The following is a 27353-nucleotide window of genomic DNA, read 5'->3' on the forward strand; positions in this document are numbered from 1 at the left end:
TCTGTACTATTAGTGATTAACTATAATGGAGAAATAATAAATTTAATGATGGTGACAACAGTGATGATGTCTAGAATATTTGCTTTCTCTACCAAGCACCATACAAAGCACTTTATTTCTAAGTATAATATATATTTCATTTTATTGTATAGCATCTAGTATCATATATTTTATTTATATAGTAACAATAATAATGGTTTATATGGGCAACAGTGACAACAGCAGCCATATCCAGGACAAGAAAATAAGTTCAGTACTTTGGAAACCTTAGAAAAAGAAAGATGAGAATATTGATTCATTTTCCAGCTGGATCTGGTTCTCTCAGAGCATTAAGCCACATCCTGGATGTGACTGGCTCAAGACCCCACAGCTAATAAAAAGCACTTGGGACTCAGGCTCAAGCCTTCAGATGCTGTCAGTGTATTATGGACTGTCTCTGGGAAGGCAGCGTTAACCCAGGCAGCAGACAAAACAGGTAACTTAGGAATTTGTGACCCATGATTCTTCTATTAAACTGAATACTCATGTTTTTGAATGGTGGCCTCTAGAAGTTTCTGAAAAAAATCTGATCTCCACATTAGAAGTGGGAATATGATTCAGGAAATCTGTAATTGTCCATAATGGCTTTCTCTGAATTACTTTATCAGAGTCTTTTCCTCTCTGCCATTTGCCAAAATCTGGTGGGCTGCAAAGAAAATAGGAAGAGCTTTAGATGAAATAAGAAGACTGCTACATAGGAACGTGACCTTTGGCAAGTCACTTAGTCTTTAAGCCTCGGTTTCCTCATCTGTAAAATGGGAATAATAACCCACCTTATGGAGTCTTTGAGGCAATTAGATAATGTAGGCAGAGCACTTAGCAATGTGTAGAAAGGACCCAATGTTAGCTGCTGATGTGGCTGTTATGCGTAGTATTATTAATAACAATTCTGATGTAAGGGAAGCTCTAGGCAACCAAAAGTCTGGTTTTGTTTTAATTTTAAAGGGAGTCTAGGACAGCTGGTGAGCTATTAAAAAGCAAAGAAGCATAAGCAAGTAGTAGAATAGGTAAGGCAGATCTCACCAATTCTACAATTCTGCTTCTAATCATACCTCGATCAAACCTCTTCACCTCTCTAAGTTTCAGTTTGCTTTTCTGTAAAAGAGGTCTACTCTTCTCATCTCAGCAGATTTTCAAGGATTCAAATGACACATGTATATAAAAGCACATTGAGGGTTTTAAGAATCTGCCTTCCAATGCAGGGGACACAAGTTCGACACCTGGTCAGGGAACTAAGATCCCACATGCGGCAAGGCAACCTGGCTTGCGTGACACGAGTAGCGAAGCCCGCATGCCACAACAGAGATCCAGCACAGCCAAAATAAAACAGATAAATAAAGCACGTTGAATTTCTTAATGGGAATGGTATACGTTGCTTTCACACCTGTTTCACTTAACTGAGTGTCGTTTCTTCAAAATCAGTGATTCTCAACCCTGTCTGCACAATTAGAAGCAACCAGAAGCTTCTAAAAATCCAGATACTCAGGCCACAACCCAGACCAATAAAATCAGAATCTCTATTTTTTTTCTCCCCAAGTGATTCCACACTCCACCTATGTCAGGGAATAAAATATTTCTCAAGCTTGCCCGGTGATCAAGAGCCCCAGAGACCCACCATAACTACAGAATCAACCCTTCAATGAAGGCACTGCGAGTCTGCATTTTCAATAAGCACCTCTAGCTGCCTTTTCTCAACAGACAATTATGAGAAATACTGTGTTGAATCATAGTCTGAGAGTTAGAAAGGATCTCATCTAAAATCTTCACACTTGGTTCATCTCTAAACCATGGGAAACTTTATGAATTTTATGAACAGAAGACTAAACGTTTGAATAGTGTGGAATAAAATAATAAACTCAAGTTGTGGTGTGCACAATGGGAATGGGATAACTAAAATTTTCCCCTACAAAAGATATATATTGCACAGCTCTATAAAACCTAAGTTATTACTTTTAGCTCTCATGGGAAAGTGAGGCAGATCAGCTTTAATGTAAATAACACGGAGGCAAGTTACTATGGCAAATCTGAAGGGAAAAAAAAAAAAATCAACTGCTGATATCCAAGTTGCAAAACACAGCTCAATTCTAATTGTGCATTGCAATAGATAATTCCACTCCTCCTCACTGATTGAAAGCGTCAGACTCTGCCAGAACCACTGATCTGCCAGTTCCCACTGAACATTAGGCCGTTGCCTTTGAAAACCTAAATCTTAGAGAATCTCATTTCCTCTGGGGCCACATCTACTTGCCTGACTAAGGTAGTTAGCTCTAAAAGCTTTCCTCCTTCCTGTTTCCTGCACTGAGTCCTGCCTTTGTCTCAGCTTTGTTTGAGCCATAAATGCTGTCCCTTTTTAGAGACTGTGTTGAATTCTGAGCTTGTTAAGACAAAAGATAATGGAAATTGACTTTAATTAACATATACGTTCAGAATATTTGCATTTCCTTCGTAATGATTTTATAAAACTTACTCACTTCCAAACTTTACCAGATGAGGCATTTGAGAATAATGGTGCACAATCTGGTCTGAATCTAATCTTTGGAAACTATATCAACTTGTTCTATATAATAATGCTTGTTTTAATGTGCATTCACTATGCTCGTTTCTTTGCATTTGCATTTATTTTTGATAAAGTGCTTTAATAGAAAGAATCAATGTAGCCTAACTTTTTGTGATATGAAACAGTGACACAGTACTGCTTCATTTGTTGTGATTTGGTGGAAAGTTCTCAGGATTAATAAGAGGATGTGTTGTAAATACTTGGATTGGCATGCCCTATAGAAAAGCTGGTGGAGAAGGCAATGGCACCCCACTCCAGCATTCTTGCCTGAAAAATCCCATGGACGGAGGAGCGTGGTGGGCCACAGTCCATGGCATCGCTAAGAGTCAGACACGACTGAGCGATTTCATTTTCACTTTTCACTTTCATGCATTGGAGAAGGAAATGGCAACCCACTCCAGTGTTCTTGCCTGGAGAATCCCAGGGACGGGGGAGCCTGGTGGGCTGCCGTCTATGGGGTTGCACAGAGTCAGACACATCTGAAGTGACTTAGCAGTAGTAGCAACAGCATAGAAGAGCTGGTAGGATTACAGAGGTGACCCCCAACTCTTTAGCTGAGTCAGCACATGGCACCTTGAATAAGAATGCAGTCGTGGGTATCCTCCCCATCACTGGACTTCTCTAGGGTTTTATTTATTTATTTATTTTTGTATTTTGTGTGCTTTGTTGAATTAGCTGTGTTATATTGTGTGTTGGAATGCAGAGGGCATTTTAAAAACTATTTTAATAATAGTTAAAGTATTATTTTCTTTTAATAATAAAATAATTTTGATTTTATTTTTTAATTTTCAAAAATATTGCTGCCAATGGCCTTTCTCCACTGACAGCCCAGTCTCAGCACACAGTCGTGGATCACAGCCTAGTTGTGGCAAAGGGGCTTGCATAGCTCAATGAAACTGTGAGTCATGCCATGCAGGGTCACCCAAGATGGACAGTCATAGTGAAGAGTTCTGACAAAACGTGGTCCACTGGAGGAGGAAATGGTGACCCACTCCAGTATTCCTGCCTGGAGAACCCCATGGACAGGGGACAGTACCTGAATATTCACTGGAAGGACTAATACTGAATGAGACTAAGCTCTAACACTTTGACTACCTGATGCAAAGAAAAGACCCTGATGCTGGGAAAGATTGAAGGCAGAGGGAGAAGGATTGAAGGAGGGAGAGATGGTTAGATCACGTCACCGACTCGATGGACGTGAATCTGAGCGATCTCCGGGAGAGAGGGGAGAAGAGAGGCAGCTGGCGTGCTGCAGTCCATGGGGTCTCAAAGAGTCAGACAGTGACTGAAGAGCAACACCCACACAAGGTCATGCACAGTCATCGCTCAGAGGATGCCAGGTGTCATTCTGCTCAATCTGCTGTAACAAAGTAGTTCCACAGATTGAGGGGTTTAAACAACAGAAATGTATTGTCTCATAGTTTTCAAGACTGTAAGTCCAAAATCTAGATTTTGGCAGGGCTGGTCCCTTCTGAGGACTGTGAAGGAAGGATCTGTTCTAAGTCTCTCTCCTTGCCTTTTAGATGGCTGCCTTCCTGTTCACATGGCTTTCTGCCTATAAGTATGTTTCTGTGTCCAAATTCCCCTCATTTTATTAGGACACCAGTCACACTGAATTCACACCCACTCCTAGGTAGCAGTAGTGGTAAAGAACCTGCCTGACAGTGCAGGAGAAGTAAGAGACGTGTGTTCGATCCCTGATTTAGGAAGATCCCCTGGAGGAGGGAATGGCAACCCATTCCAGTATTCTTGCCTGGGAATCCCGGGACCAGAGAAACCTAGCAACTACAGTCCATAGGGTTGCAAAGAGTCAGACACAACTGAAACAACTTAGCAGCCCTGCTGATGTCATTTTGATTAAATTACCCCGTCTCCAAATAAGATTATCCGCTAAGGTATGGGATTGCTGCTGCTGCTGCTAAGTCGTTTCAGTCATGTCCGACTCTGTGCGACCCCATAGACAGCAGCCCACCAGGCTCCCCCGTCCCTGGGATTCTCCAGGCAAGAACACTGGAGTGGGTTGCCATTTCCTTCTCCAATGCATGAAAGTGAAAAGTGAAAATGAAGTCGCTCAGTCATGTCCGACTCTTAGGGACCCCATGGACTGCAGCCTACCAGGCTCCTCCATCCATGGGACTGTTCAGGCAAGAGTACTGGAGTGGGATGCCATCACCTTCTCCAAGGTATGGGGTTAGGCCTCACCTTATGAATTTGGAGGGTGGCAGACACAGTTCAACCCACAACATCAATATTGATCAATACGTGATTTTTAAAATGTTTATATATTATACAAATTATAACTCATATATATATTTTCTCAAAATATATATATATAATCTCAGTATATATATATAATATCTCAAATTATAACTGAGAAATGTAAATAAGTTTATTGAAAGGAAATCTTAATTAGTATGTTGCTGTGTAACAGGACTTTGGGCTTCCCTAGCTTAGTAGTAAAGAAGCTGCCTGCCGCTGCAGGAGACTCGGATTCTATCACTGGGTCAGGAAGATCCCCTGGAGAAGGAAATGACAACCCACTGCAGTATTCTTGCCTGGAACATCCCATGGCAGGCTACAGTCTATGGGGTTGCAAGGAGTCAGACAGACTTAGCGTCTAAGCAATAGCAACAAAAACGGGACTTTACCGGTATATCTGAGCTCTTTTCTGCAGGTTAAGTGGGGATGTCCCATAGTTGGAGAAAAGATTGTATCACAGATTAACTGTGGATCTCTGCCTGATCTATAGTTGTTTTCAGGTGTACACTGAACTGAATTTATAGTCTTGGTTTCAGTGCTTCTGAGAATCAAACTCTAAAATAAAAGCTACATCCTATTGAGTAAAATTTCTCCTTTGATTATTGGGCAGCTAAGAGGGTGGAAAGACCAATGCCCTCCTTGTATAGATGAGAAGATGGACACCTCTAAGGGAGCAGTAAGGCTAAGCAGTAGCAGCCCTAGAACTAGACTCGTCATTCCTGCTTTTTTTTCTTACCACTTCACACTTTCCATCTTCCACACCAGGTGTTCCCCATCTTATCCCCATCTTTCAAAACAACTCACTGTTCACTAACAATATCTGACTTTCCTTACTTCATTCAATTAAAAACAATCAATGAATCCTAATAAATTTGCGAAGTACATTATTAATGCCCACGAGCAGGATGAGAATTCTGAGGAATGCCTTAGGTTACCATTTTCCCATACCCATCAAGCCAATATATATATATGTATGTGTGTATGTGTGTGTGTGTCTGTCTGATTTGAATAAATTGCATTAATAGCATTCTTTACTCTTCAGATTCAGCCTTTCAGCTGAAACTTCCCTTATGGCCATACTTATATGTTTCAAGGCAGAAAAAAATTTGTCTAAGATGTCCAGCTAGTGGTCATTAATGATTACTCTTAAAAACAAAAGAAGGAAGAGGCCTTTGCCTTCTCTTTTCTACCAAGTCTTGATTAATGCATCATTAATGCATTAACCTTATAACTGACATATAAAGTTTGGATTTTAGAAGCTGCCTGCCTAATCCAGCCGATGGAACTGTGGCCTGGGCAGTGGCTTGCCCAAAGCCACTCTAGTGAAAGAGATCTGGGGATAGGTCTCTTTATGTTCCATCCAGAATTCTTAATGCCTCCATATAATGCTGCTTAATTGTTATGTAGCACATGTGTAAGCTAGTGGAAAATTTAATCTGTCTTTATGAAGAGAAACAGTAGTCCTAGTGTTCACTGGTGGGTGACTTTTCGTTACGCCACACTCATTCATGTTAAAGAATAGACTGTGTTTTCTAAATATGTAATTTACTGTGACTATTTTCTAACTCTTCACTAATGTTTCTGTCTGTCTCTCTACTCTGTTGTGTCTGACTTTCTGTGACCTCATGGACTGTAGCCCGCCAAGCTCCTATGTCCCTGGGATTCTCCAAGCAAGAATACTGGAGTGGGTTGCCATCTTCTACCAGGGAAATCGTCCCAATCCAGGGATCAAATTTTTACCTAAACTTATCTGTGTCTGCTTCTATGGGGAAACACACACTGACTTTTAATATTTTAAAGTTGTATGTAAAACGTTGAAAAATTTCATGTAATAGTCTTAAATTTTTGCCCTCAGGTTGTTTTGTAAGTTAGTAGTTTCTTTTAACCTCTTTTCAGGGTTATTAACTTGGGTTAAACTATATTAAGCAACAGCTATCTTTTTTGTGTTTGTGAGTCTAAAATCCTGGTGGATGAGCCAACCCTACAGAGTGTCTCAGAACCAAGCGTGCTTTGAGTTGTAGGCAGTTGGTGCTGTGGGAATGCTAATTGTAGAACATTAAACTTATCGTGTTAAATTGATTTCTGGATGTTTCTCTGTGGAAGTCTTGGAATAGTCCTCCCCTTCCTTTCCTTGAGCCAAGAAAACTCTGAACCAGAACAGTTCAATTTCAGTTTGTGGAAAAACTCTAATCCATGAAACAAACACAGTGCAAAGATAAATGGGGGGAGGAGGGCAGCAAGGGGCGGGGGGAGGGGGAGACAGGAACATTTTGATCACTTTTGCATGTTACTAAAATATCTGAATTTCTGTTTCATTGCTCTGAGATGTATTTACAAGCTTTGTTTCTGGGGAGTATTTGCAAGCTTCATTCTAAAGCCTGGGAACTTCAGGAGCAAAACCTTCTTTTGAGCCATAGTTCTTGTGTTATATGTTAAGCATTTGGAAGGAACCCCAAGGAGGCCTCAGGAAGCAGTTACTGCCTCTTGACTTATCATCCTGAAGGCTATTTGTTTTAAAGTTGATAATCCCTAGAGCTACAAGAGTGTCCCACATCTGCCCCGAATTGAAAACAGATTCCTATTAAGCGCCTTACATCAGCGCTGCGAATTCATTCGATCTGAGTCAGAAAGGAAGTTGGAGAACATTCGAACGTATGGCCTGATAGCAACACGGCAGCTCCCTTCATGGAGGATCAAGATGGCAGGGTATGTAGGCTGTCTGTTTTTGAAATTTAAGACTGTTTTTCTGTAAGGAAGTATCCTTCTGACCTTTGGGCAGGAATACTCGGGAGGGGACTGTGGTAGCGAACAGATATGAGATAAGTTGGTGGTGGGATTTTCAATGCCATTGATAAATCGATCAGAATTCCAAGAGACTGGGAAGCCTCTGCTGTCTAGAAATTCCTCTGCTAGGTTTTGTGTTTTTGTGACTTATCATTTATATAAAATATATTCAAAAATTATGTAGATATTTATGTAAAATTGTGCCCCCAAGACTCTAAAACAATTCTGTAAGCCAAGAAAAGTTTTTACTGTTTAAGAGCCAGAGCTTTTCCACCCTCGGCTTATCTATGAAATTATCTGAAAATATTTCCTCACATGCCAGGAATGAGGGATGGAACTCTGAACTTCATATTCCAAGCCTCAGGGGACCAGGACCGTCTGATTAACTTTTTAGCATTTAATATCCTACTGAAGTCTTCTTCTCAGCTGGCTGAACAACTTTTTCCCTTCCTTTTCTGTGGAAACAGTCTATTATAGAATGTGTGGTTCTTTTTCTTCTAAATTAAAAAGGAGATCAGATTTGCTCATTAAAACTGATTAAAGGAAAAAGAAGAGTACAGGGGTTGTGAACAAGGGTCTGAGAGCCCCATGGCTTGAGGCATGGATTCTGAGCTACGCTCTGTTCCCCTTGCCAAGCCCTCCCCACCCCCTGACTGGCTCCCGAGGTCCTTCTGGCTCATTTTCCCGGTCTGGACTGGGCTTTGGGGAGTGGAGGAGGATTCTCGGGTTATTTCCAGAAGGCTATTCCACTCACCATTTTCTCCGAGAAGCTGAGGACAATACCTAGTCCAAGTGCTATTCAATCGATACTTGTTGAATGAAAATAGAATTGTGGAAGGGAATCCTGGAAGAAGCATCAGTTTGAACATATAGAGCCCGTGAACCTCTGTTTGGGTTAATTTCCACTCCCCTCCTTGAGAAGAATGACTCCAGAACTAAAGCCTAGAAGGTGATGAGTAATTGAGAGAAAAGTGCTAGAATGTCAGTCAGGGCAACTGTGTATAAAATGCGTGATTCCATGGTTATGGTATTAATAAAGTAAAGAAATGAAATATGGGTCTTAAGAGGTAACAATTGCCCTCCGAGAGTGTTCAGGAGTCTGAGTGAACAAACACAGCTGGCCGGCTTCCTCTTCAGCTCAGTACAGATGTGCTCATCAAAAGTGTTCTGACAGCACAAAGCCTGTTCCTGTTACATGTGCTTCCCCCAGTTTCAGAAACAATGTATTAAGAGCAGCCCAGTTGGCAGGTAAGATATTCAGTCCAAATGCCAAAATACTGTCCCCTCTTGACTGGCTGCCCACAGTTCTTGAAAGAGGGAAGGTATTTTGGATGCCAAAAATTGAGTGCAAACTGTGTCATGGGACTATGCCCTCTTAATCCCAGCAAGACAGAGGCTCCCTTTTAGAAAAGGAAGCACATTTGGGTTTTTGTGCTGGAGGATGCAAAAAGATGTATTGATCCACTCAGACAGAAAGAGGAATTCTCAGGCTTAGAAACATCGCTCTGTCCCAGCTAAGGAGACTGGCAAATGAGCCTTGAAATCTATAGAAACAGTTCCAGTTCAGATCAGCCTCCTCTTTGGCAGATGATGCTAGTTATAGAGATATTTATATAGAGATAGATTTATATATCTTAATTTAACTAACCTATTTAACTTCAATCCCAGAGGGTTGGGAAGAAAATAAAAAGTAGAGTGGGTTGCAGAGACATCCAGGTTAAAACTGATATCAAAAATTTAATTACCATTACCTCAAGTAAAATTTGCTTCCAGAAGGCTCTCTTGCACATTTTAAGTAACAGAATAAGCAGCTCTTCATTTGGGGCTACATCTTTCCTTGCCCCATCTTTGAACATCAGGCAGGTCTCTGAGGCTATTCCACCATGCCAAGTCACAAAGAGTTTTGTAAACTGTTGTTTAGAATTCAGAACGCATTATTCCCCAGAAACAAGGTTAGGATCCCAGCTCAACTTTTGAATGCAAATTTACCCCCAAATATAGAGAATCTGTTACAAGTTTCTGGAGATGGACAGAAAGAACATTTACTATTTATTTTAAGGACATTGAAGAATAAATTTTACAATGAACTGTAATTTTTAATGACATAATTTTACAATGGACTGTAATAATGCTTTTGAGAGCATTTTTAATATCCTTGAAAATTAAATTCTTGGCCTTGCACACCAGTCCTTTCTTTATCTAAACCCTAACCACCTGTCCTTGGTGCTTTGTCTGCTCTTTTGAATGATACTCTAAGTTGGAATCCTGGCAAATAATTTTCATGTACTTTTCCACCAACAAGGTTTATTTGGGGGGTCTGAAATATCCTCTTCCACGTTTGGTTTCTGGCAAGCTCTCGATCAACTCAAACATTAACAGAGTTTAAACCCCTCTATATTGCCTCAGACTCCTTTTTCTCTCCTCCTTTGGCACAAACCCTTCTGAGAAAACTTTGCCCAATTTCAAATGGTTCCTTCTCTGACCTTCTAAAATACCAGAGATCCTAGTTTGGAAAGTTTCCCCTAGGAAGAGTTAGAAACACTCCTGCCCACCTCTCCTGCATTTTTCTTATACTTTGTAAGAACCACTACGTATTAATGTTCACCCCAGTATATTGCAGATTTTATTTATATGTTGTTCCTTTCCCTAGATTGAGAATTCCTTAAAGATAGGAACTCATTCAGGACTTATTACAACCCCGGAATATACTAAATAGTTAATAAAAGTATAGATGGATGAATGGATGGATATGTGATTGGATGGATAGAGAATAGAGAGATGATTAAAAAGATAAGTGGGTGAAAGGATGGATGGAAGAGTGAGTTCTGTATAAATAAATGGTTGGTTTATTTAGAGGACTTGGTTTGGTTTAATTAGAGAACTTCTATGTTCTGAACAGGATTTTTTGTTTCAAGGGCATGATATTAGTGAAATTTGACCATTATTATTTTGCTTCTATGGTTATGTAAAGAAGAGATTATGAATAGTGGGAGGAGAATGGAGTTTGAATGGAATGGAATGGAATAAGAATGCATGGGTTCTAACTCTGGCTCTCTCCTTCCCAGTTATGTGGTCTTGGTATATTATTTACCTCTCTATTTTGGTTTTTCTTCATCTGTAAGATGGGAGATAATACCTACCTTCAAGGAGTTACTGTGAGCATTAAATGATAATCTAAAAGCTTTAGTCTAGTGCTTAACCCATATGAGGTAGAAGATAAAATGGTAATAAAATATGGATCTGAATGGGCAGACATAGAACTTTGAATGCAGGAGGAATGTAAGCCCCTCCTATCAAGCCTTGGACTCTCTCATTTTGCAACTCCCCCCTTCATTTTGAGGTAGCTTGTCAACAACATGATTCAACCTTTTATCCACCACTTCCCTTGTCACTTGGGTAACTAAAAATAAGATAAAGTAAATTTGAAAGTGTGAGAGAAAAGAAGAGGGTTCACGGGGGTCATGAGTATCACAAAAACATTTTCCAAAGCAGAGTTAAGTAATCTCTGATGGAGGAAGAGGGTATATTGTACATGCAAAATAAAAAAAGAGGGGATGAGGAGCAAGATGTTTAATGGAGCTGGCTGCAAAGTGAAAGGATGAGAACTTGCATTTTTGGGAAATTGCATTTCCAGGGTTATAAAAGGAGCAATTGCCAGTTTAACATACCTACAAATGCACTCCTATGCTTCTGGAACCAAAAAGCACCTTGTGTAATTTCAAATATGTCACATAAATAATAATGATAGTAATACAATCTTAACTTACACTTAATATACCACTTACCAGGTGCTAGGCACTATTCTTAACTCTTTAGACATATTAGCTCATTTTATCCTCACAAAAACCCAGTGAGGAAGATGCATAAAATCCTTGTTTTACTGATAAGGGAAGTCAATACACAGCTAGTCACATAACTGGCATGTGTGGGAGCCAGTGCTTGAACCGAGGCAGTCCGGTCCCAGAGTCTACAGAATTCACACATGAGTGTACCTGTAGCTGACGTGGCTCCCAACACAAGCAGATGGCCAGTTCAGCCACCATGGTCAGCAACACTGTGAAAAACCACTTTGGTCACCATCCCTATGGCTAGACTTTTCAAAATATAATTCTAATGCCTAAAGAGTTCGAATGATAGAATTTTATAACATGGAGGAACATTTAGTTCATTATGCCAAGACCAGCCAGCTGTTTGGGCTGAGAATTTCCAGTAAGTCAGCCTCAGGGACACTGATCAGAATCTCTGGGGACTAACAAGTGATGACAGTCAGATGACCTTAGCTACCCTCATAGGACTGTAGTGTCAGAAGGATATCATCTTTGTTCCAGATAATATGCAAGGAACTTGAAAGAAATTTTTCTTAAGTTAGGTTGACACCCCAACAGTTTTCTAAATATGAAAATAGATACAGATGTGCTGTCTTTTTTTTTTTAAGAATCATCATTTTCTAAGATATTTGTGTATTTATTTGACTGCACCAGATCTTAGTTGAGGCAGGCAGATCTTTGATCTTCATTGCAGCATATTGGGTCTTTTAGCTGCTACACGTAGGGTCTTTAGTTGTGGCATGTAAACTCTTGGTTACAACATGTGGGATCTAGTTCCTTGACCAGGGATTGAACACAGGGCCAGCTGCATTGGGAACATAGAGTCTTAGCCACTGGACCAGCAGGGAAGTCCCAAGAATCATCTATTTTTTGACCTTAAAAAAAAAAGTAATAAAATATACAGTTTGTGAGCATTCCTAGATTGAATTTGACAGGTCCATGTTCTAAAATAATTACGTTACTCAAATTGCTATGAGCAATTTGATTCCATTTTCTCCTATCAAAGATAGGGACATAGTCAACTAATTAACACTTTTAACTAATTTCACAAATTCTGATCCAAGGATGTGTTAGGCAAGCAGAAAGAATGTAATCCTCCCTTTTGCCACCTGTTTAAATTATTATAAGCATTTCTATGCAAGTGCTGTAAAGTTATCTATTTCTCTGGCTGTTTTAGTCATTTCTATTTTAAGCCATTCGCATGCCCCACTGATGTTTTAGGGAATAGTTTTTGAATGAATAGGTAGGTCAGCTTATTGGAGAAGTTGCCAGAAGTTTTGCCTGCCCCAAATACATCCACTTAATTACCCACCTGAGTTCTTTCCTTTGACCCAAGAGAACAAGAGAAAATAGCATTTGATACCTAGAATCACAAAAATAGGGAGCCAGGAGGAACTTTGTCTCTTCCTTGAATGGTAGTCGAGGGAGAGGAAGGAGGAAAAGAGGGAGGGGGTAGTAAGTGGATTGCTTTGGCTTTTGTCTTCATTTTTTCCTCATCACAGTCTGGTTGGAGAATATCTTATGTAACATCAGTCCCCTTTAGAGCATTTCTACATCCGTTCAGGTGTCCTGGAAGTAAACATTAAATTAAATTAAAACTTAATTTAATTTAAACTCAGAATAAAAGACTTTACATAAACTGACTAAAAAGAGCTTAACTATTCAAAACTAGGTCAGATAGAAGAAGGCACTTTCAAGTGTCCAAAACAATCCCATCGTTTTTTAAAAATCCTGCAAGCTGAAGCAATACATAATAGAAATGCGAAATTAAGTTAGATGTGCCCTTCAAGGAACTAATTTTTTTTAAATCATCAAATGGCTCCAAAATGCCAAGAAAATACAGGACACTAAAATGAGGTCCAGATTCTCAAACGGGGTTGAATTTTAAGCAAATTCTTCAATGAGCAAGTAGATATTTCAGAAACTGGTTTTAGACCAATCAAATACCTAGCAGGATTTTTGTGAAACTAGGATGAGATTTAATGAATTTCAGTCTCCTAGTCCAATAGCACACAGTGAACAGTTGATAATATTTTGCTAAATGAATGCTGAAGAATTTTTTTTAATTTCTTTTATTTAAGCTTAGTTGATTTATGGTGTTAGTTTATGCTCTACTGGAGAAGAAAATGGCAACCAAAGTGATTCAGTTATGCATATGCATATATATTCATTTTCATAGTCTTCCATCATGGTTTATCAGAGGATACTGAATATAGTTCCCTGTGCTAATCAGTAGGACTTTGTTGCTTATCTATTAGATATATATTAGCACCTGCTACACCAAAGCTCTCGATTCCTCCCTCCCCAACTCCCCCACCTTTTATTACCTCAATGAAGAATTAGATCAAAAGAGTGTCGAAGAAGGACATCTTGGGATAAGAAAATATGAAGAGCAGTTGTTTCCCCCCCCTTGGCTACAAGTCTGTTCTCTGTCTGAGTCTGTTTCTTCCGTAGATAAAATTTGTGCATGCCTGATAAGTCGCTTCAGTCGTGTTGAACTCTGTGCAACCCTATGGATTGTAGCCCATGGCACCTCTGTCCATGAGATTCTTCAGGAAAGGATACTGGAGTAGGTTGCCATGCCCTCCTCCAGGGAATCTTCCTGACCCAGGAAACTGAACCTGCATCTCTTAAGTCTCTTGCATTGGCAGGCTAGTTCCTCACTAGTGCCACCTCCAAAGCCCAGATAAAGTTCATTATGTCCTATTTCAGATTCCATGTGTAAGTGATATGTGTTATTTGTCTTTGTTTTTCTGACTCTTTTCACTTAGTATGACAATCTCTAGGTCCATCAGATTGCTGCAAATGGCATGGTTTCATTCTTTTTTATGGCTGAGTAGTATTCCATTGTATACATGTATCACATCTTCTTTACATTCATCCCTCGATGAACGTTTTAGTTTGTTTCCATGTCTTGGCTGTTGTGGATAGTGCTGCTGTGAACATAAGGGTGCATGTGTCTTTTTTGAATTATAGTTTTGGTCTCAGATATATGCCTGGGAGTGGGATTGCCAGATCATATGCGAACTCTATTTTTAGTTTTTTGAGGAACCCTCCATTCTATTTGCCATAGTGGCTGCACCAATTTATATTCCCACCAACAGTCAGGAAGGTTCCCTTTTGTTTGCACACTCTCCAATGCTGAATAATTCTGAACTCATGTAGTCAAGCTACTCAGCTATCCTGTTCGGTCTTAGCTAACACCTTAACACAGGTTATTCCTCAGATTACATAAAAACACCACTTCCTAGAAAGAGCAGATCCCCGGAAAGGAGAAGTCCCAAATTTCTGAAACTGATTTTTTACCCTTTTACAGGAGTAATGCAAGAGACGTGACCGAGTTGATCTCCATTCATTCATTCATTCGCTCTTTTAAAAATTATTGATCACGTGTTTTCAGTGCATCAAGTACTGCTCTTGTGCTTGGGAAATAGAGGTCAACAAGGCAGATGAGGGCTCTGCCTGCATGAAAATTACATTCTCCCACAGAGCTCGTGGCATGTAAGTCCTGTGTCACTGCTGTCACCCAGCGCTCAACACCCCCTGGGGTGGGCAGCAGGCTGCCCTGGAAAGAGCAGTCAGCTTGGAAGGCAGATCGGCACCCAGTGGAATCCATGCTCCACGTCTTGTCAGCTGAGTTTCCCGGAGAAACTTTCTGAGCCACAGTCCTTGTCTGTAAAGTGGGTATAATAATACCTACCTTGCAGCGATTCTGTGAAGATGAAATGAGACATACCAAGGTCCTCAGTAAATGGTAACCTTTCATTATTTTAATGAAGAACTAGATCAAAAGAGTGTCGAAGAAGAAGGACATCTTGGGATATGAAAAGCTGAGAATCAGTTATTTCCTCTGAGCACATCCTACAAAAGATATACCTTTTCAACCATTTTTAAAAAAGAATGTTGGCATGGAGTGTTAAAAGTATAATAATAAGCACAGAAGAAGCATGATGTCTCACTATACATAGTACATTGCATTGGACATATGCTCTTTGTCCTCCTTCCTCCACAACCCCAGTAAAATGAAAATAAGGGGGAAAATAAAACCATAAGAGCAGCAATGATGGGGAAGGTGGATTACAGAAGTGAGAAATGCCAAAAGTTGGGAAGATTGAGCATAGATTGAGGGAAACAGGCTAGAGTCCATAGGGTGGCAAAGAGCTGGACATGACTGAAGCGACTTAACACACATACACACACTAAGAATGCTCAGTGAGGCAAGAGAAAGAAAAACACATTCAGTAAAAAAAATAAATAAATAACTTTCTGAAAACAAAAATGACTTATAAGAGGCTTAGAAGATAAAGTTTGGGAAATCTGCCAGAACTAGATAGAAAAATAGGACAGAGTCTAAGGAAATTAGATGATCAGTCCAGTAGATCAAATATCCAAATAATAAGTTCTATAAAGAGAGAGCTGAAAAAACAAAATGAAAGAAATCAGTGAAATAATAAACAAAAATTTCCCGGAAGTGAAAGACAAGAGTTTCCTGATTAGAGAGACACACCCAGTACCCAACATAGAGAATAAAGCACATTATTGTGAAATTACAGAACACTAGGGATAAATAAAAGACCCTAAGACCTCAGGAATCGGAATGGCATTAACTGCTCAACAGTAACCTGAGAAGCCAAGAACAATAATTTCCAGATTCTGAGGTGCAATGATTGCTGACTTAGAAATGGTCAAATACGGGGTGGACTGAGAGCATAGAAGGGGTCAGATGTTGACATCACTTTCAGCCCTTTCAACAAGCTCCTCAAGACTTGCTCCACCAAATTAGAGAATAAATAAGGCACGATCAACTCCGAATAGAGCTCCAGATGGAGCAGATAGACAAAATAGAGAAACAGCACTGACTGATATACCAAAGGGTTCTGTCACAATGCAGGGTGTTTTATACTCTGTTAGAATATTTGGAGCAGAATAATGGGCAAATACATAGAAAAGTAAGTAAAGAAAAAACTCCAAGAGAGGAAAAATAATGAGAAAAGAAAATACAATTATAGTACACAGTATGACACAGTTATGAACAATATTCATTCAGTCATGATAATGAAAGCGCTGAACACTAACAAAATTATAAATTAGAATGTAAACATGGTGGCCGTGGAGGTGGACCCCTCAGACGTCCCTTCGAAAGACAGCTTGCTTTGGGGAATGTATCCCTCCTTGGGGACCCACTGTTGTCTTCAGGGAAGGCTTGATCCTGGGTTCCCAGCAGTGACTGAGCAGGAGGACCAGAGCTGGCCATGGCTGCACAGTGCAAGACTTCTGTGCTGAGCAGTCTATATTCTGGGTCTCAGCATCAGCCTGGCCTTGAATTTCTTAGAACGACCCTGCAGTTTAAGGCTCTTCCTTCCCAGTCTTCCTTCCTTGCCCCTCTTCTTCGTGGTTTCAGATTGGCCCTGGAACCACCACCTTTATCTTGTTCATTTCATTTTTTTTAAATTTAATTTTGTGTATTTATTCATTGGTTTAGTTTTTGGCTGTGCTGAGTCTTGATTGCTGAGAGCAGGCCTTCTCCAGTTGCAGTGAGTTGGGACCACTCTTTAATCGCAGAGCCCAGGCTTCTCACTGCAGTGGCGTCTCTTCCTGTGGTGCATGGGCTTAGCTGCCCTGTGGTATGTGGAATCTTTCCAGACCATGGGTTGAACCCATGTCCCTTGCTCTGGCAGGTGGGTTCTTAACCACTGGACCACCGTGGAAGTCCAATCTTGTTCATTTGTAGGGCTTCCTTGTTTTCTGCTTCTCAGAGAACCCGAGCGAACACAGTCATTACATTAGGAGGGTTTTTAAAAAGGGAAAATGAGGGGGGTAAGGGAAGGAGGCAGATTGGAATGTTAAATCATCATCCTTCATATTAAGAAATCAATAGATAATATCTGTATGTCTGTAGTGGGGGAAAACGTAAGAAATAGCAGGATAAGTACATAACTTAGGAACAATGACAACAATGCCAGAAACAAGTAAATAAAATAACTAAAAGAGCTAAGAGTGGTTATGTTAGGGAAGGAGGGGTGAAGAAGGGAACTGTGTGGTTGGGGGGGAAGAGGAGTAAGGCCTTGGCTTGATAAGTTTTGCTTATCAATCTCTGCTTAATATTATGAAATTAAAAATCATGTACCTATATGAAAGAAAAGTGAAAAGTGAAGTCACTCAGTTGTGTCCAACTCTTTGTGACCCCATGGACTGTAGCCTGCCAGGCTCCTCCGTCCATGGGATTTTCCAGGCAAGAATACTGGAGTGGGGTGCCATTTCCTTCTCCAGGAGAGCTTCCCAACCCAGGGACTGAACCTAGGTCTCCAGCACTGTAGGCAGACACTTTACCGTCTGAGCCACCAGGGAAGTCCCATATACATTTACATATATATCAAGCATAGATACATACATACATCAAACATCTTTAAATATATTTTAAAATATATATCAAACTATATATAGTTTAAATATATGTAAATATGTATTTTAACTATATAAATACGCTTTGAGTTGGCCAAAATGTTCGTTCGGGTACTTTTGCAACATCATCAAAAACCCAAATGAACTTTTTGGCCAATCAGCATACATATTTTAACATTTGATCAAGATTGTGGTGAGGAGATGCGGGGCCTTTTGTTTGTTTGCCCTCTCCTGAATCTATGGCAAGCCTAGACCTCCCCTCAGCTGCAGCCTCTGCTTCTAAGCATAGCTCATTTCTCTGAGTACACACTGAGAGGTATACCCAGCTTTAGGTAGTTAGAATAGGAAAAAGGCCACCAGCATCCTGGACTCATTTTTCCTATTCTAACTAACTAACATCCAGGAAGCAAGGAAAGACACTCACGGATCCCAAGAAGGAAAGCTGAAGAGATCCAAACCAACTGCTCCCCAGCTCTCTCTGGGGACCCCAGTCCACAAGGCTTATCATGCGCTTGCAGCTCAGCCCAGGTTGACTCTTTCCTTACTCTGAGCTATCAGCAGCTAGTTAAATGCGCCAAACCCTTTCCTCCCCATGTGACTGACGGGGCTGAAGAAGGAGGAGGGGGCATGAAGAAGAAAGAGGAGGGCAGAGCAGCTCCCCTCCAATCCTCCCCGACGACACACACAGCTGCGACTTCTGCCTTGCGGCCACCTGGGCCCTGAGACAGCTGCCCCAGAGGCCCCTGGCCTGCTGCCACATACCTTCCTCCCATGGCGCTCAGGCCGGGTGGAATGTGGGCAGCGACACCGTGGGGAGGCAAGTGTGTGAGTGAGTGAGTGTGTGTGTGTGTGTGTGTGTGTGTGTGTACACCAGAGAAACCTCATACCATCACGTCACATGACCACAGTTCTTCTCTACATTGGTGTGTACCCACCTGGGTCTCCAACTGGGCTTTCCTCATCTCCATCTAGTCTTGGAGTAGGTGACAGAAACCAGGAGACACCGAATTGTTTGGGGACCAGGAACTCCAGAATGCCCTCCCATAGCCCCGTGACTTGCCTTGTCAGCAGCAGCACATTATTTAGGCCAGGAGACACAAGTCATCCCAATTGCCAATATAGGAACCTACCAAAAGACTCTTCTTAAAGCTGTTTATTCTGTACTGGGTATAGCTGATTAACTGGAGAAGGAAATGGCAACCCACTCCAATATTCTTGCCTGGGAAATCCCATGAACAGAGGAGCCTGGCAGGTCGCAAAGAGTTGGACACAACTGAGGTGACCAAGCATAGCTCATTAACAATGTTGTGATAGTTTCCGGTGAATAGCAAAGGAACTCAGCCATACACATACATGTAGAAGATTTTTGATGACAAGAACCTAAAAAAATAGACAGTGAAAGTTTGTGTCTGACTCTTTGTGACCCCACAGACTACAGCCTGCCAGGCTCCCCTGTCCATAGAATTCTCCAGGCAAGAATACTGGAGTGGATAGCCATTCCCTTCCCCAGCGGATCTTCTGAACCCAGGGATCGAACCTGCAGGAAGACAACTTTTTCTCCATTTTATAAAAGTAATACATATTGGGAGTTCCTTGGTGGCCTAATGGTTGGGATTCCGGCCTTTCACTGCTGTTGCCTGGATTCAATCCCTGTCAGAGAACGGAGATCCCAAAAGATCCATGGTGTGACCCCCACCCAAAAGTAATACATACTCAGTTGTTTAAAATTAGAACTTAGAACAAGTCCAAAGGGCCACAGTTGCACAACCCGAGGCAACGGTGCCCACTATTTGCCTTGTTCTTTCAGTCTTTTGTTTCTCAGCCTCTTCCAAAACATGGAAATATTATTTCATGCATAATTTCATTTTCTGTTTTTCCACTTAAAATTTCATCAAATGCATTTCCTTATACCCTTAAAAACGCTTTGTAAGCACTTTTTTAGAAGTATTGTAATATACCAGCTCACAGATGCAGCATAATTTGCCCAATCATTCTTCTTTGTTAGACTTTTTAAATTATTTCAAGATCTTTAAATTAGAAACAACATTGTGATGAACCTTTGGCATATAAATCTTTGTCCTCATTTTAGATTATTTCCTCAGAATAGATTCCCAGAAATGGAGCTGCTCAGTCAAGTGGTATGCACATTTTTAAGGCCAAGTAAATCTTTTTTTAGTCAGACTGTGAAAAAGTTTGTTTAATATTTAATAATATTCATATTTTTCAGCTGGAAATATATAAGCCATTAAGTGCATGCCGATGGTCTGGCTTAACAAGGCGTTTTATTTATACGTCTAAAGCCACTCTCTACCTCTCACCTACCACATCCCTTCTCTCACCAACAAAGATAACTATTATTCTGAATGTGTATTCTCACAGATTTTTAGTATTTATTTTTATTTAGTTATTTAACTGTACCAGATCTTAGTAGTGACTTGTGGGATCTTTGGTTTCATATAAGGCATATGGGATCTAGTTCCCTGACCAGGTATCAAACTTGGGATCCCTTGCATTGGGAACTCGGAGTCACTGCCACTGGGTCACCAGGGAAGTCTCTCTCAGATTTTTTAAGAATCAGAACTTCAATAATGTAGGATGTTGGACTTCCCTGGTGGCACAGTAGATAGGAGTCCACCTGCCAATGCAAGGGACACAGGTTCGATCCCCGGTCCAGGAAGATTCCCCATTCCACAGAGCAGCTAAGTCCGTGCACCCCAACTGCTGAGCCTGTGCTCTAGAGCCCAGCAGCTGCAACTGCTGAGTCCACATCCCACAGCTACGGAAGTCCATGTGCCTGGAGCCCATGCTTCACAACAAGAGAAGCCACCACAATGAGAAGCCTGTGCACCGCAGCGAAGAGGAGCCCCCACTCGCCGCAACGAGAGAAAGCTCGCACACAGCATAAAATAAACGATAGATACTTTTAAAAGAAAGGTATTTTGGTTAAAGAATAAGAGAGGACACGAGAGAAGGGTAGGGACGAGGAGAGAGAGGGAGCAGGAGACTGAGAGATGGAACTGAAGAGAGACTGATTTGTTTGGCCTTGGACCGTATTATGCTGGAGTAATTATAAATTCAGCAGCTTTGTACCCAATCCCCGTTGGACTTATGGAATGCTCATGGGAGGAAGACATCCACGCACACTGAACGTACGTGGTACCACCTCCTCCTCTCCCGATCCAGCCCTTCTCACTTCTCCCCCAACCCCTTCATGGGAACCAGACACACTTGTTAAACCAGTAGGTAAGGTCTAAAATGGGGCTGCCTGCACTTGAATCCAACCTCCAAGAGTTGCCAATCTGTAGCCTTAGAAAAGTGGCTCCACAATCCCCTCTTTTTTTTACCTGGAAATGAGGATGAAGCTAATACACTATCCCCTTGCCACAGCTGTGACATGGGTTCAACAGGATAAGCGCCTAGCACCCTGCTGTGTATGTGTGACTTTACATTGTGGTCCCTGGGTGTTGGGGGACCTAAGAAAAGCCGTTTCCCAGGATGCTAGTCAGAGGACCCTTTACAAGGTTTAGCTGAGGGCATGGTATTGACATTATCCTTGTTTTTCAGAAAGCCATGAGAGGCAACACGCTTCTCTCTTTTCCAGTATTTTCCTTGAATCCCAAGATGTCTGAGTACAATTTTATATGGTAATTCTGGTCGAAGGTTTTCCCTCTTTCTTTACTTTTCAAAGGTAGGAATGGTCTAAGCATCAGTCCACACCTGCAACCCTGAACTTGTCCTTTTTTTCAACAATTAGGCCAAAAAATTCCAATGATTTTCAGTCCATATACACCTAATCAAGGAGGTCAGATGTCTGGATTTTAGGTTTGAGGACCTATGATAATCAGGTGCCTCAGATTCTTCATTGCCTGAACGTCTGGTTGTTTATATGGATCAGAGATGGAAGAGACTGTATGGGACAGGAATTGATGTTTAGTTCTATCTAAATTTAATAATACTCTAGTGATAGTCAATGGTTGTTAACTTTCTTAAATCAGGAACATCTTTTAAAATATGATTATTTTGTTGTTGTTGCACTGTGTGGCTTGTGGGATCTTAGTTCCCCAACTAGGGATTGAACCCACACCCTTGACAATAAAACCATGACGTCTTAAGCACTGGACCTCTGGGAAATTCTCTAAAATATGATGCTTTCCTAAAGAATATGTTCTTTCTCTTAAAAAATGCACATTCACATTAAACGTTTACAAACAAGAAGGGAGTTGAGATTTCCCTGAAACCAATTCACAGATTCTCCAGTAAGAAATTCTGATCTTGTTAGGAAACTGAGACCCAGAGCGAGATATCCAAAGGCTTGCCTCCAATCACACAAACATATCTCAGCAGAGGCAGCATTGCTGCCCAGGGGGTGTGTTGCCCCAGGAGCCAGCAGCAGGGGGCCCACAGGGTCAGATTTCAGGGGTAGGACAGGAGTGGAGGTGCTATTTTGCTCACAGTCTCTGATGCTATCCAGGTGGGGCTGAAGACCCAAAATGCACTGTTTTTCCCCAAAATGCCTGTGCAACTCCCAAAACAATACTGTAAGAAGTCTGTTCCTAAGGGCTTCTTAAGCCTCCATGGGGTGATGAGAGGGAGGGCAGCTGGGGTGATCCAGTCTGGTCCTTCCTTTACAACCAAGACCCAACAGTGTGGTCTGGGTCAGTGACTCCTGAAGCCCTAGAAAATTAGAGATTTTAGGAAAAAATATTTGGAATCTGGTGGCCTATTATCATCTAGCATCCTAGTCTGCCTCTGTTGATGTCCCGTGGCCCCTGCTTTCCTTCTGGATGTGTTTCAGATCTTTTCCAGGATTATTTCCAGTTAGCCATGCCCTCTGCCATCTATCCCCTGCGGTGGCCCAATACCCTTCACCGGAGAGGGCAGCTTACCATTTGTGAGCTCTCCCCTTAATTCTGTATGAAATCTATGCTAATGTTTTCTTTGAAAGTCTGTGTTTAAAACTATTTATCCTGGATTTATTTTCTAAGCAGAAGGTTGCTCCGTTTCCTGCCTTGTATGCATGTATGCATGTAATTAGGGAGTGAGGCTGTGTATGTGTGTTTATTCCTCTGTTGTTTGCAATACCTCCCAGTTGGGGATCATTTGTAAATTCAGTTAATGAGCATTTAACACATTCCCTTTGATGAAGCTGTTAAATCTGGGCTCCACACTGGCCTCCCACCAGACACCGCCCCCCCTCCCAAGCCATTTGTGTTTACCTATTCTCAACTACTTAGTTATGGGTTCTTGTTTGTTGGCACAACGTCAAACTAACCTTTTGTCCTGTCTGGAACACAGAGAGCTTCATTTTTGTGAGAAAATGCTTAAATCTGTATTCAAAGCAAGTTTACTTTACGAGTGGGCTTTTATTTTCACCAAGCAAAATAGGCAGAACAAACATTCCACGGTCACCCATGTCAGGCATGTGGCAGCAACACTTCAGCTACGGCTGTGGGCTTCTGCAAGAACAAATGCCAAGCTCATAACCTGCGGGCTCCAGCTGTCAGAGCGTTTTCCTGGATTTAATTATAACTTGATCTCTGAAGAGGGCGTGTGTGTCAAGTGTGCTTTTCAATCACTTAAGAGAAAGCGGAGTGAGTGGCGGGGCTGCCCTGGGATGTGCCCGTGAGATGAGCCTCCTTGCAGCAGAGGATCATGGGAGTCACGCACAAGCCTGTGCCAGTCCCAGAAGCACAGCTGGGCTCCTAGGCTAGAGACGTAAAAAGAAACAGCACATAGGAGTATTTAAATTCAAAATTCAATATAATTAAAAATACGAAAACCAAGGGAAGGGATTGAACTGCATACTCATCTCTACCTAAAACAGGAATAACCTCTCAGAAAAATCCTTCCATGGCTTCGCTTCTTACCCACCGTGGATGTGTGCCTTATGCACCTTTCCCGGCCTCAAGAATAATAGTTTAGTTCTAGAATGCCCTTGTTGTTTAGTCACTCAGTCGTGTCCTCTTTTGCGACCCCGTGGTCTGTAGCCCGCCAGGCTCCCCTGTCCATGGGATTTCCCAGGCAAGAATACTGGAGTGGGTTGCCGTTTCCTTCTCCAGGGGATCTTCCCCACCCAGGGATCAAACCCGTATTTCCTGCATTGGCCAGTAGGTTCTTTACCACTGTGCCACCTGGGAAGCCCTTTAATTTCCTACCTCTCAGCAAATTCAGCCTCTCGGCAAATTGCACACCAACCCTACAGCCAACACAGACCTACACACACACACACACACACACACACACACACCAGTTTGAACCATCAGAAAAAATGTCCTGGTAGCAATCAAATTATGATTTCTCACCTGGTTCGTGGCAGCTGGCCCCAGAGTCTGTGTTTCTAAATGCGAACATTCAGGTCATTTACATCAAAGCCTCGTTCCCTAACAAAGACCAGAGAGATTTCTCAGAGATTTCATCCTCCAGCCTTTAGTGTAGCAGAGACAGTTAACCAGAGACAGCCAAATCTCTCAAGGTGTGCAATCTTTTTATTTTTCTATTTTACTGTGCAAAACAAACAGATACAAAGCTAGCTAGGTTCCGTGGATGATTTGGGTTAATTCCCACCCCAGATCACCTGACATAGTCCATAATTTGAGAAGTATTTTATACTTTGAGTTAATAGCAGGCAAGGAGGGAGCGGGAGGTTACCACTGGTGTTGGCCCAGGGAGAGGGGACAGTGACTAGCTTTGTGCAAACACAACCATCCGTCCATCCGTGTGTAGAGGTGTGATCCCACCCAATCCTCCCTGATTTCAAATGCCTCACAGTCTCAAACATAGAGCCCTTAACTTTATTTTTGTTGCTCTTTTCCTTTCCTGTTGACTTGAGGGTAAAAGGTAGTGAAGTGGTTAGAGAGAGGCCTCCCTGCAGGAGTCTCCAGGCCTGTCTGATGCATTTGTCTGGGTGGGGGTGCCATGGAGGTCTTCATAGCAGCCCATGGTAGCCTTTGCCATTGCCCAGAATAAACTTAAACAGAAGGCTTTCAGGCAAAGATTTTTTTTGTAGCAGATTAGCATCAGAGACATAGATAATTGTGACTGATAGGCTATTGGATTCGAAGGCCATCTGAACATAGGAACACCGAAAGGAGCATAATGAGTATTATACATTGGGAAATAGGGTTGGAGATGGTACTTCCTTTAATGTATACCCAGAGGGTGATTTGATTTCTATCCTGCCTATGTCCCCTTGTTATATAGCGACTTTGAGTATAAATGAGGGTCATGAATTCTATGAGGAAAGTCTAAGTTTCAATGCACTGTTCAGTTTTATCTCTGGTTGCAACCAACACCCTTAGCTTTTCATCTTTTTTTTTTTTTAATATTCACAGTTATAATTTATGATAGAAAAAGTATATAGAATAAAATTAGCAAAGGAAAAAGGCTTACAGGGTGGATGGAGTCCAGAAAAAAACAGGTACGAACATCACCAATATTCCTCTCCCAAGTGGAGCTGAGACAGTGCATATAATTTTTGTGGCAATAACATGTGACAACCTGTATGAAATATTGCCAATAAGGGAAGCTCACCCAAGTCTTGGTACGTCTTTAGTTTTCATCTTTGATGCTCAGATATATGGTAAGAATTTCCCTTCTCTCTCCCAGTTGAGAACTGGGAATTAAAATTATAGCTATAGATTTCAGTATGTTTTACCAAAGAGATGAAAAGGCATCTTATCTTCCAGAATCTTTTTCTTTACATTATTCTACCCCTACCATTTCTGACATTTTCCTGTTATTCTACTTGACCAAAATATTACTGTTTTTGATAAACACCCAGGATAATTAGGACAGCTTTTTTGTAGTGTTGATTCTCTTTATTGGTGTATTTAGAATATCATTTGGCCCATGCAAGTTCTTCGAAATGTTTCTCATGTGGAAGAGTGAGTATCATAAAAAACACTTGGACTGTGATGTCACATTTTTGGTCCTCCCATTACAACCTCCACTGGGACATCTTCAGAATGTCTGACCCACGTGGTCAGGTCTGAAAGCCAAGTCACTGGGAGGATCAGCCTCCTAAACACTCTTTCATTCACTGAAAGTCCAATTAGATGGTGTCACATTGAGGGGAACATAGTATGTTCTTTTTTAAAAATTATTTCATTTTTTATTTAAATTTTTTAATTGGATCTTTTTAATTTTTTTAGACTGCTGTTGTTTGTTTTTTGGCCACAGCTTTTGGAATCTTAGTTCCTGGACCAGGGATTGAACCCAGGCCCCAGGAGTGAAAGCCTGAGATTCTAACCACTGGACCACCAGGAAATTCCTTTTAAGTGTCTTTTAAATATTGAATAAACCTGAATTTCTGAAATTGAAGGGCCTTTAAGGGATTCCAAAGCTTAACCTATTCTCTCTACCTTTTTGGAATTAAGTTCAAGTTTGTTTAAGTCTTGTTTAGCAAAATTCAGATTATATCAGAGAAGCGGTGAGGGGAAGTTTAACTTTATTAAGACATGCCAAGACTCTGGGTATGGCTGAGAGCCAACACATTTCTCCTGTGGCATGTTTTATCTTGCATTCTTCTCACTAGTTTAAATTATGACCTAACTGGGCCAAGATTGTCCAGGCTACAGAGACTTCTCAACTAAGAGAAAATACTAAGTTTGGAAAGTTTTGTTCTCATTCAATAAAGTAAGAAGCTTTAAAAACAAAGTGATCACCAGTTAAAACATAGTATTATTGAGTTTCCACTAAGATCAATCTTGTGGCTGCTATTTGTATTCAATCAACAGAGTTGACATTGACAGATTTGAGAAGTGAGTTTTGACTGTCCTCTGTCTTTTTTTGTTTTAATTGGAGTATAATTGCTTTACAATGTTGTGTTAGTTTCTGCTGTACAACAAAATGAATTAGCCACACATATACATATATCTGGAGAAGGCAATGGCACCCCACTCTAGTACTCTCGCCTGGAGAATCCCACGGACGGAGGAGCCTGGTGGGCTGTAGTCCATGGGGTCGTGAAGAGTCGGACATGACTGAGTGACTTCACTTTCACTTTTCCTTTCATGCATTGGAGAAGGACATGGCAACCCACTCCAGTGTTCTTGCCTGGAGAATCCCAGGGATGGGGGAGCCTGGTGGGCTGCCATCTATGGGGTTGCACAGAGTCGGACACGACTGAGGCGACTTAGCAGCAGCAGAAGCAGCAGCATACATATATCCCCTCTTCCTTGGATTTTCTTTACATTTAGGTCACCATAGAGTATCCTTTATCTTTAATCAACTATATTTATTCTTTCTTTCCTCATTTTTTAAATACATATATTTTACTAGGCCTATTTTGGGGGGAACCATGCCTTTTAGCATGCGGGATCTTAGTTCCCCAACGAGGGGTTGAACCCGTGCCCCCTGCTTGAGAAGCACGGAGTCCTAACCTCTGGATCACCAGGAAAGTCTCTTCCTTCCTGTTTTAATGGCATTTCTTTCCCTGTTCTTTATGATGTGATATTTTCATTTCTACTTGGACTGCAACTCGTTCA

At 41.3% G+C, this 27353-nt stretch overlaps 1 protein-coding gene across 2 annotated transcripts in view; it reads left to right on the forward strand.

Annotated features, from left to right (window-relative positions):
* SASH1 (SAM and SH3 domain containing 1) overlaps positions 1–27353 on the forward strand; it is a 344484-nt gene that overhangs the window by 77637 nt on the left and 239494 nt on the right. Inside the window, exon 1 of one of the 2 annotated variants that reach the window (XM_040238650.1) lies at positions 7360–7561. The exons of the other annotated variant lie outside the window; for it this stretch is intronic. Within the exon in view, the coding sequence (XP_040094584.1) occupies positions 7541–7561 (21 nt within the window). The 5' untranslated portion in view covers positions 7360–7540. Of the gene's footprint in view, positions 1–7359; positions 7562–27353 lie in introns of those variants that run through there. 2 annotated transcript variants of the gene reach the window in all.

Source organism: Oryx dammah, unplaced genomic scaffold (genome assembly GCF_014754425.2).
Source record: "Oryx dammah isolate SB20612 unplaced genomic scaffold, SCBI_Odam_1.1 HiC_scaffold_4, whole genome shotgun sequence".
In the NCBI taxonomy this organism is placed as follows: Eukaryota; Metazoa; Chordata; class Mammalia; order Artiodactyla; family Bovidae; genus Oryx; species Oryx dammah.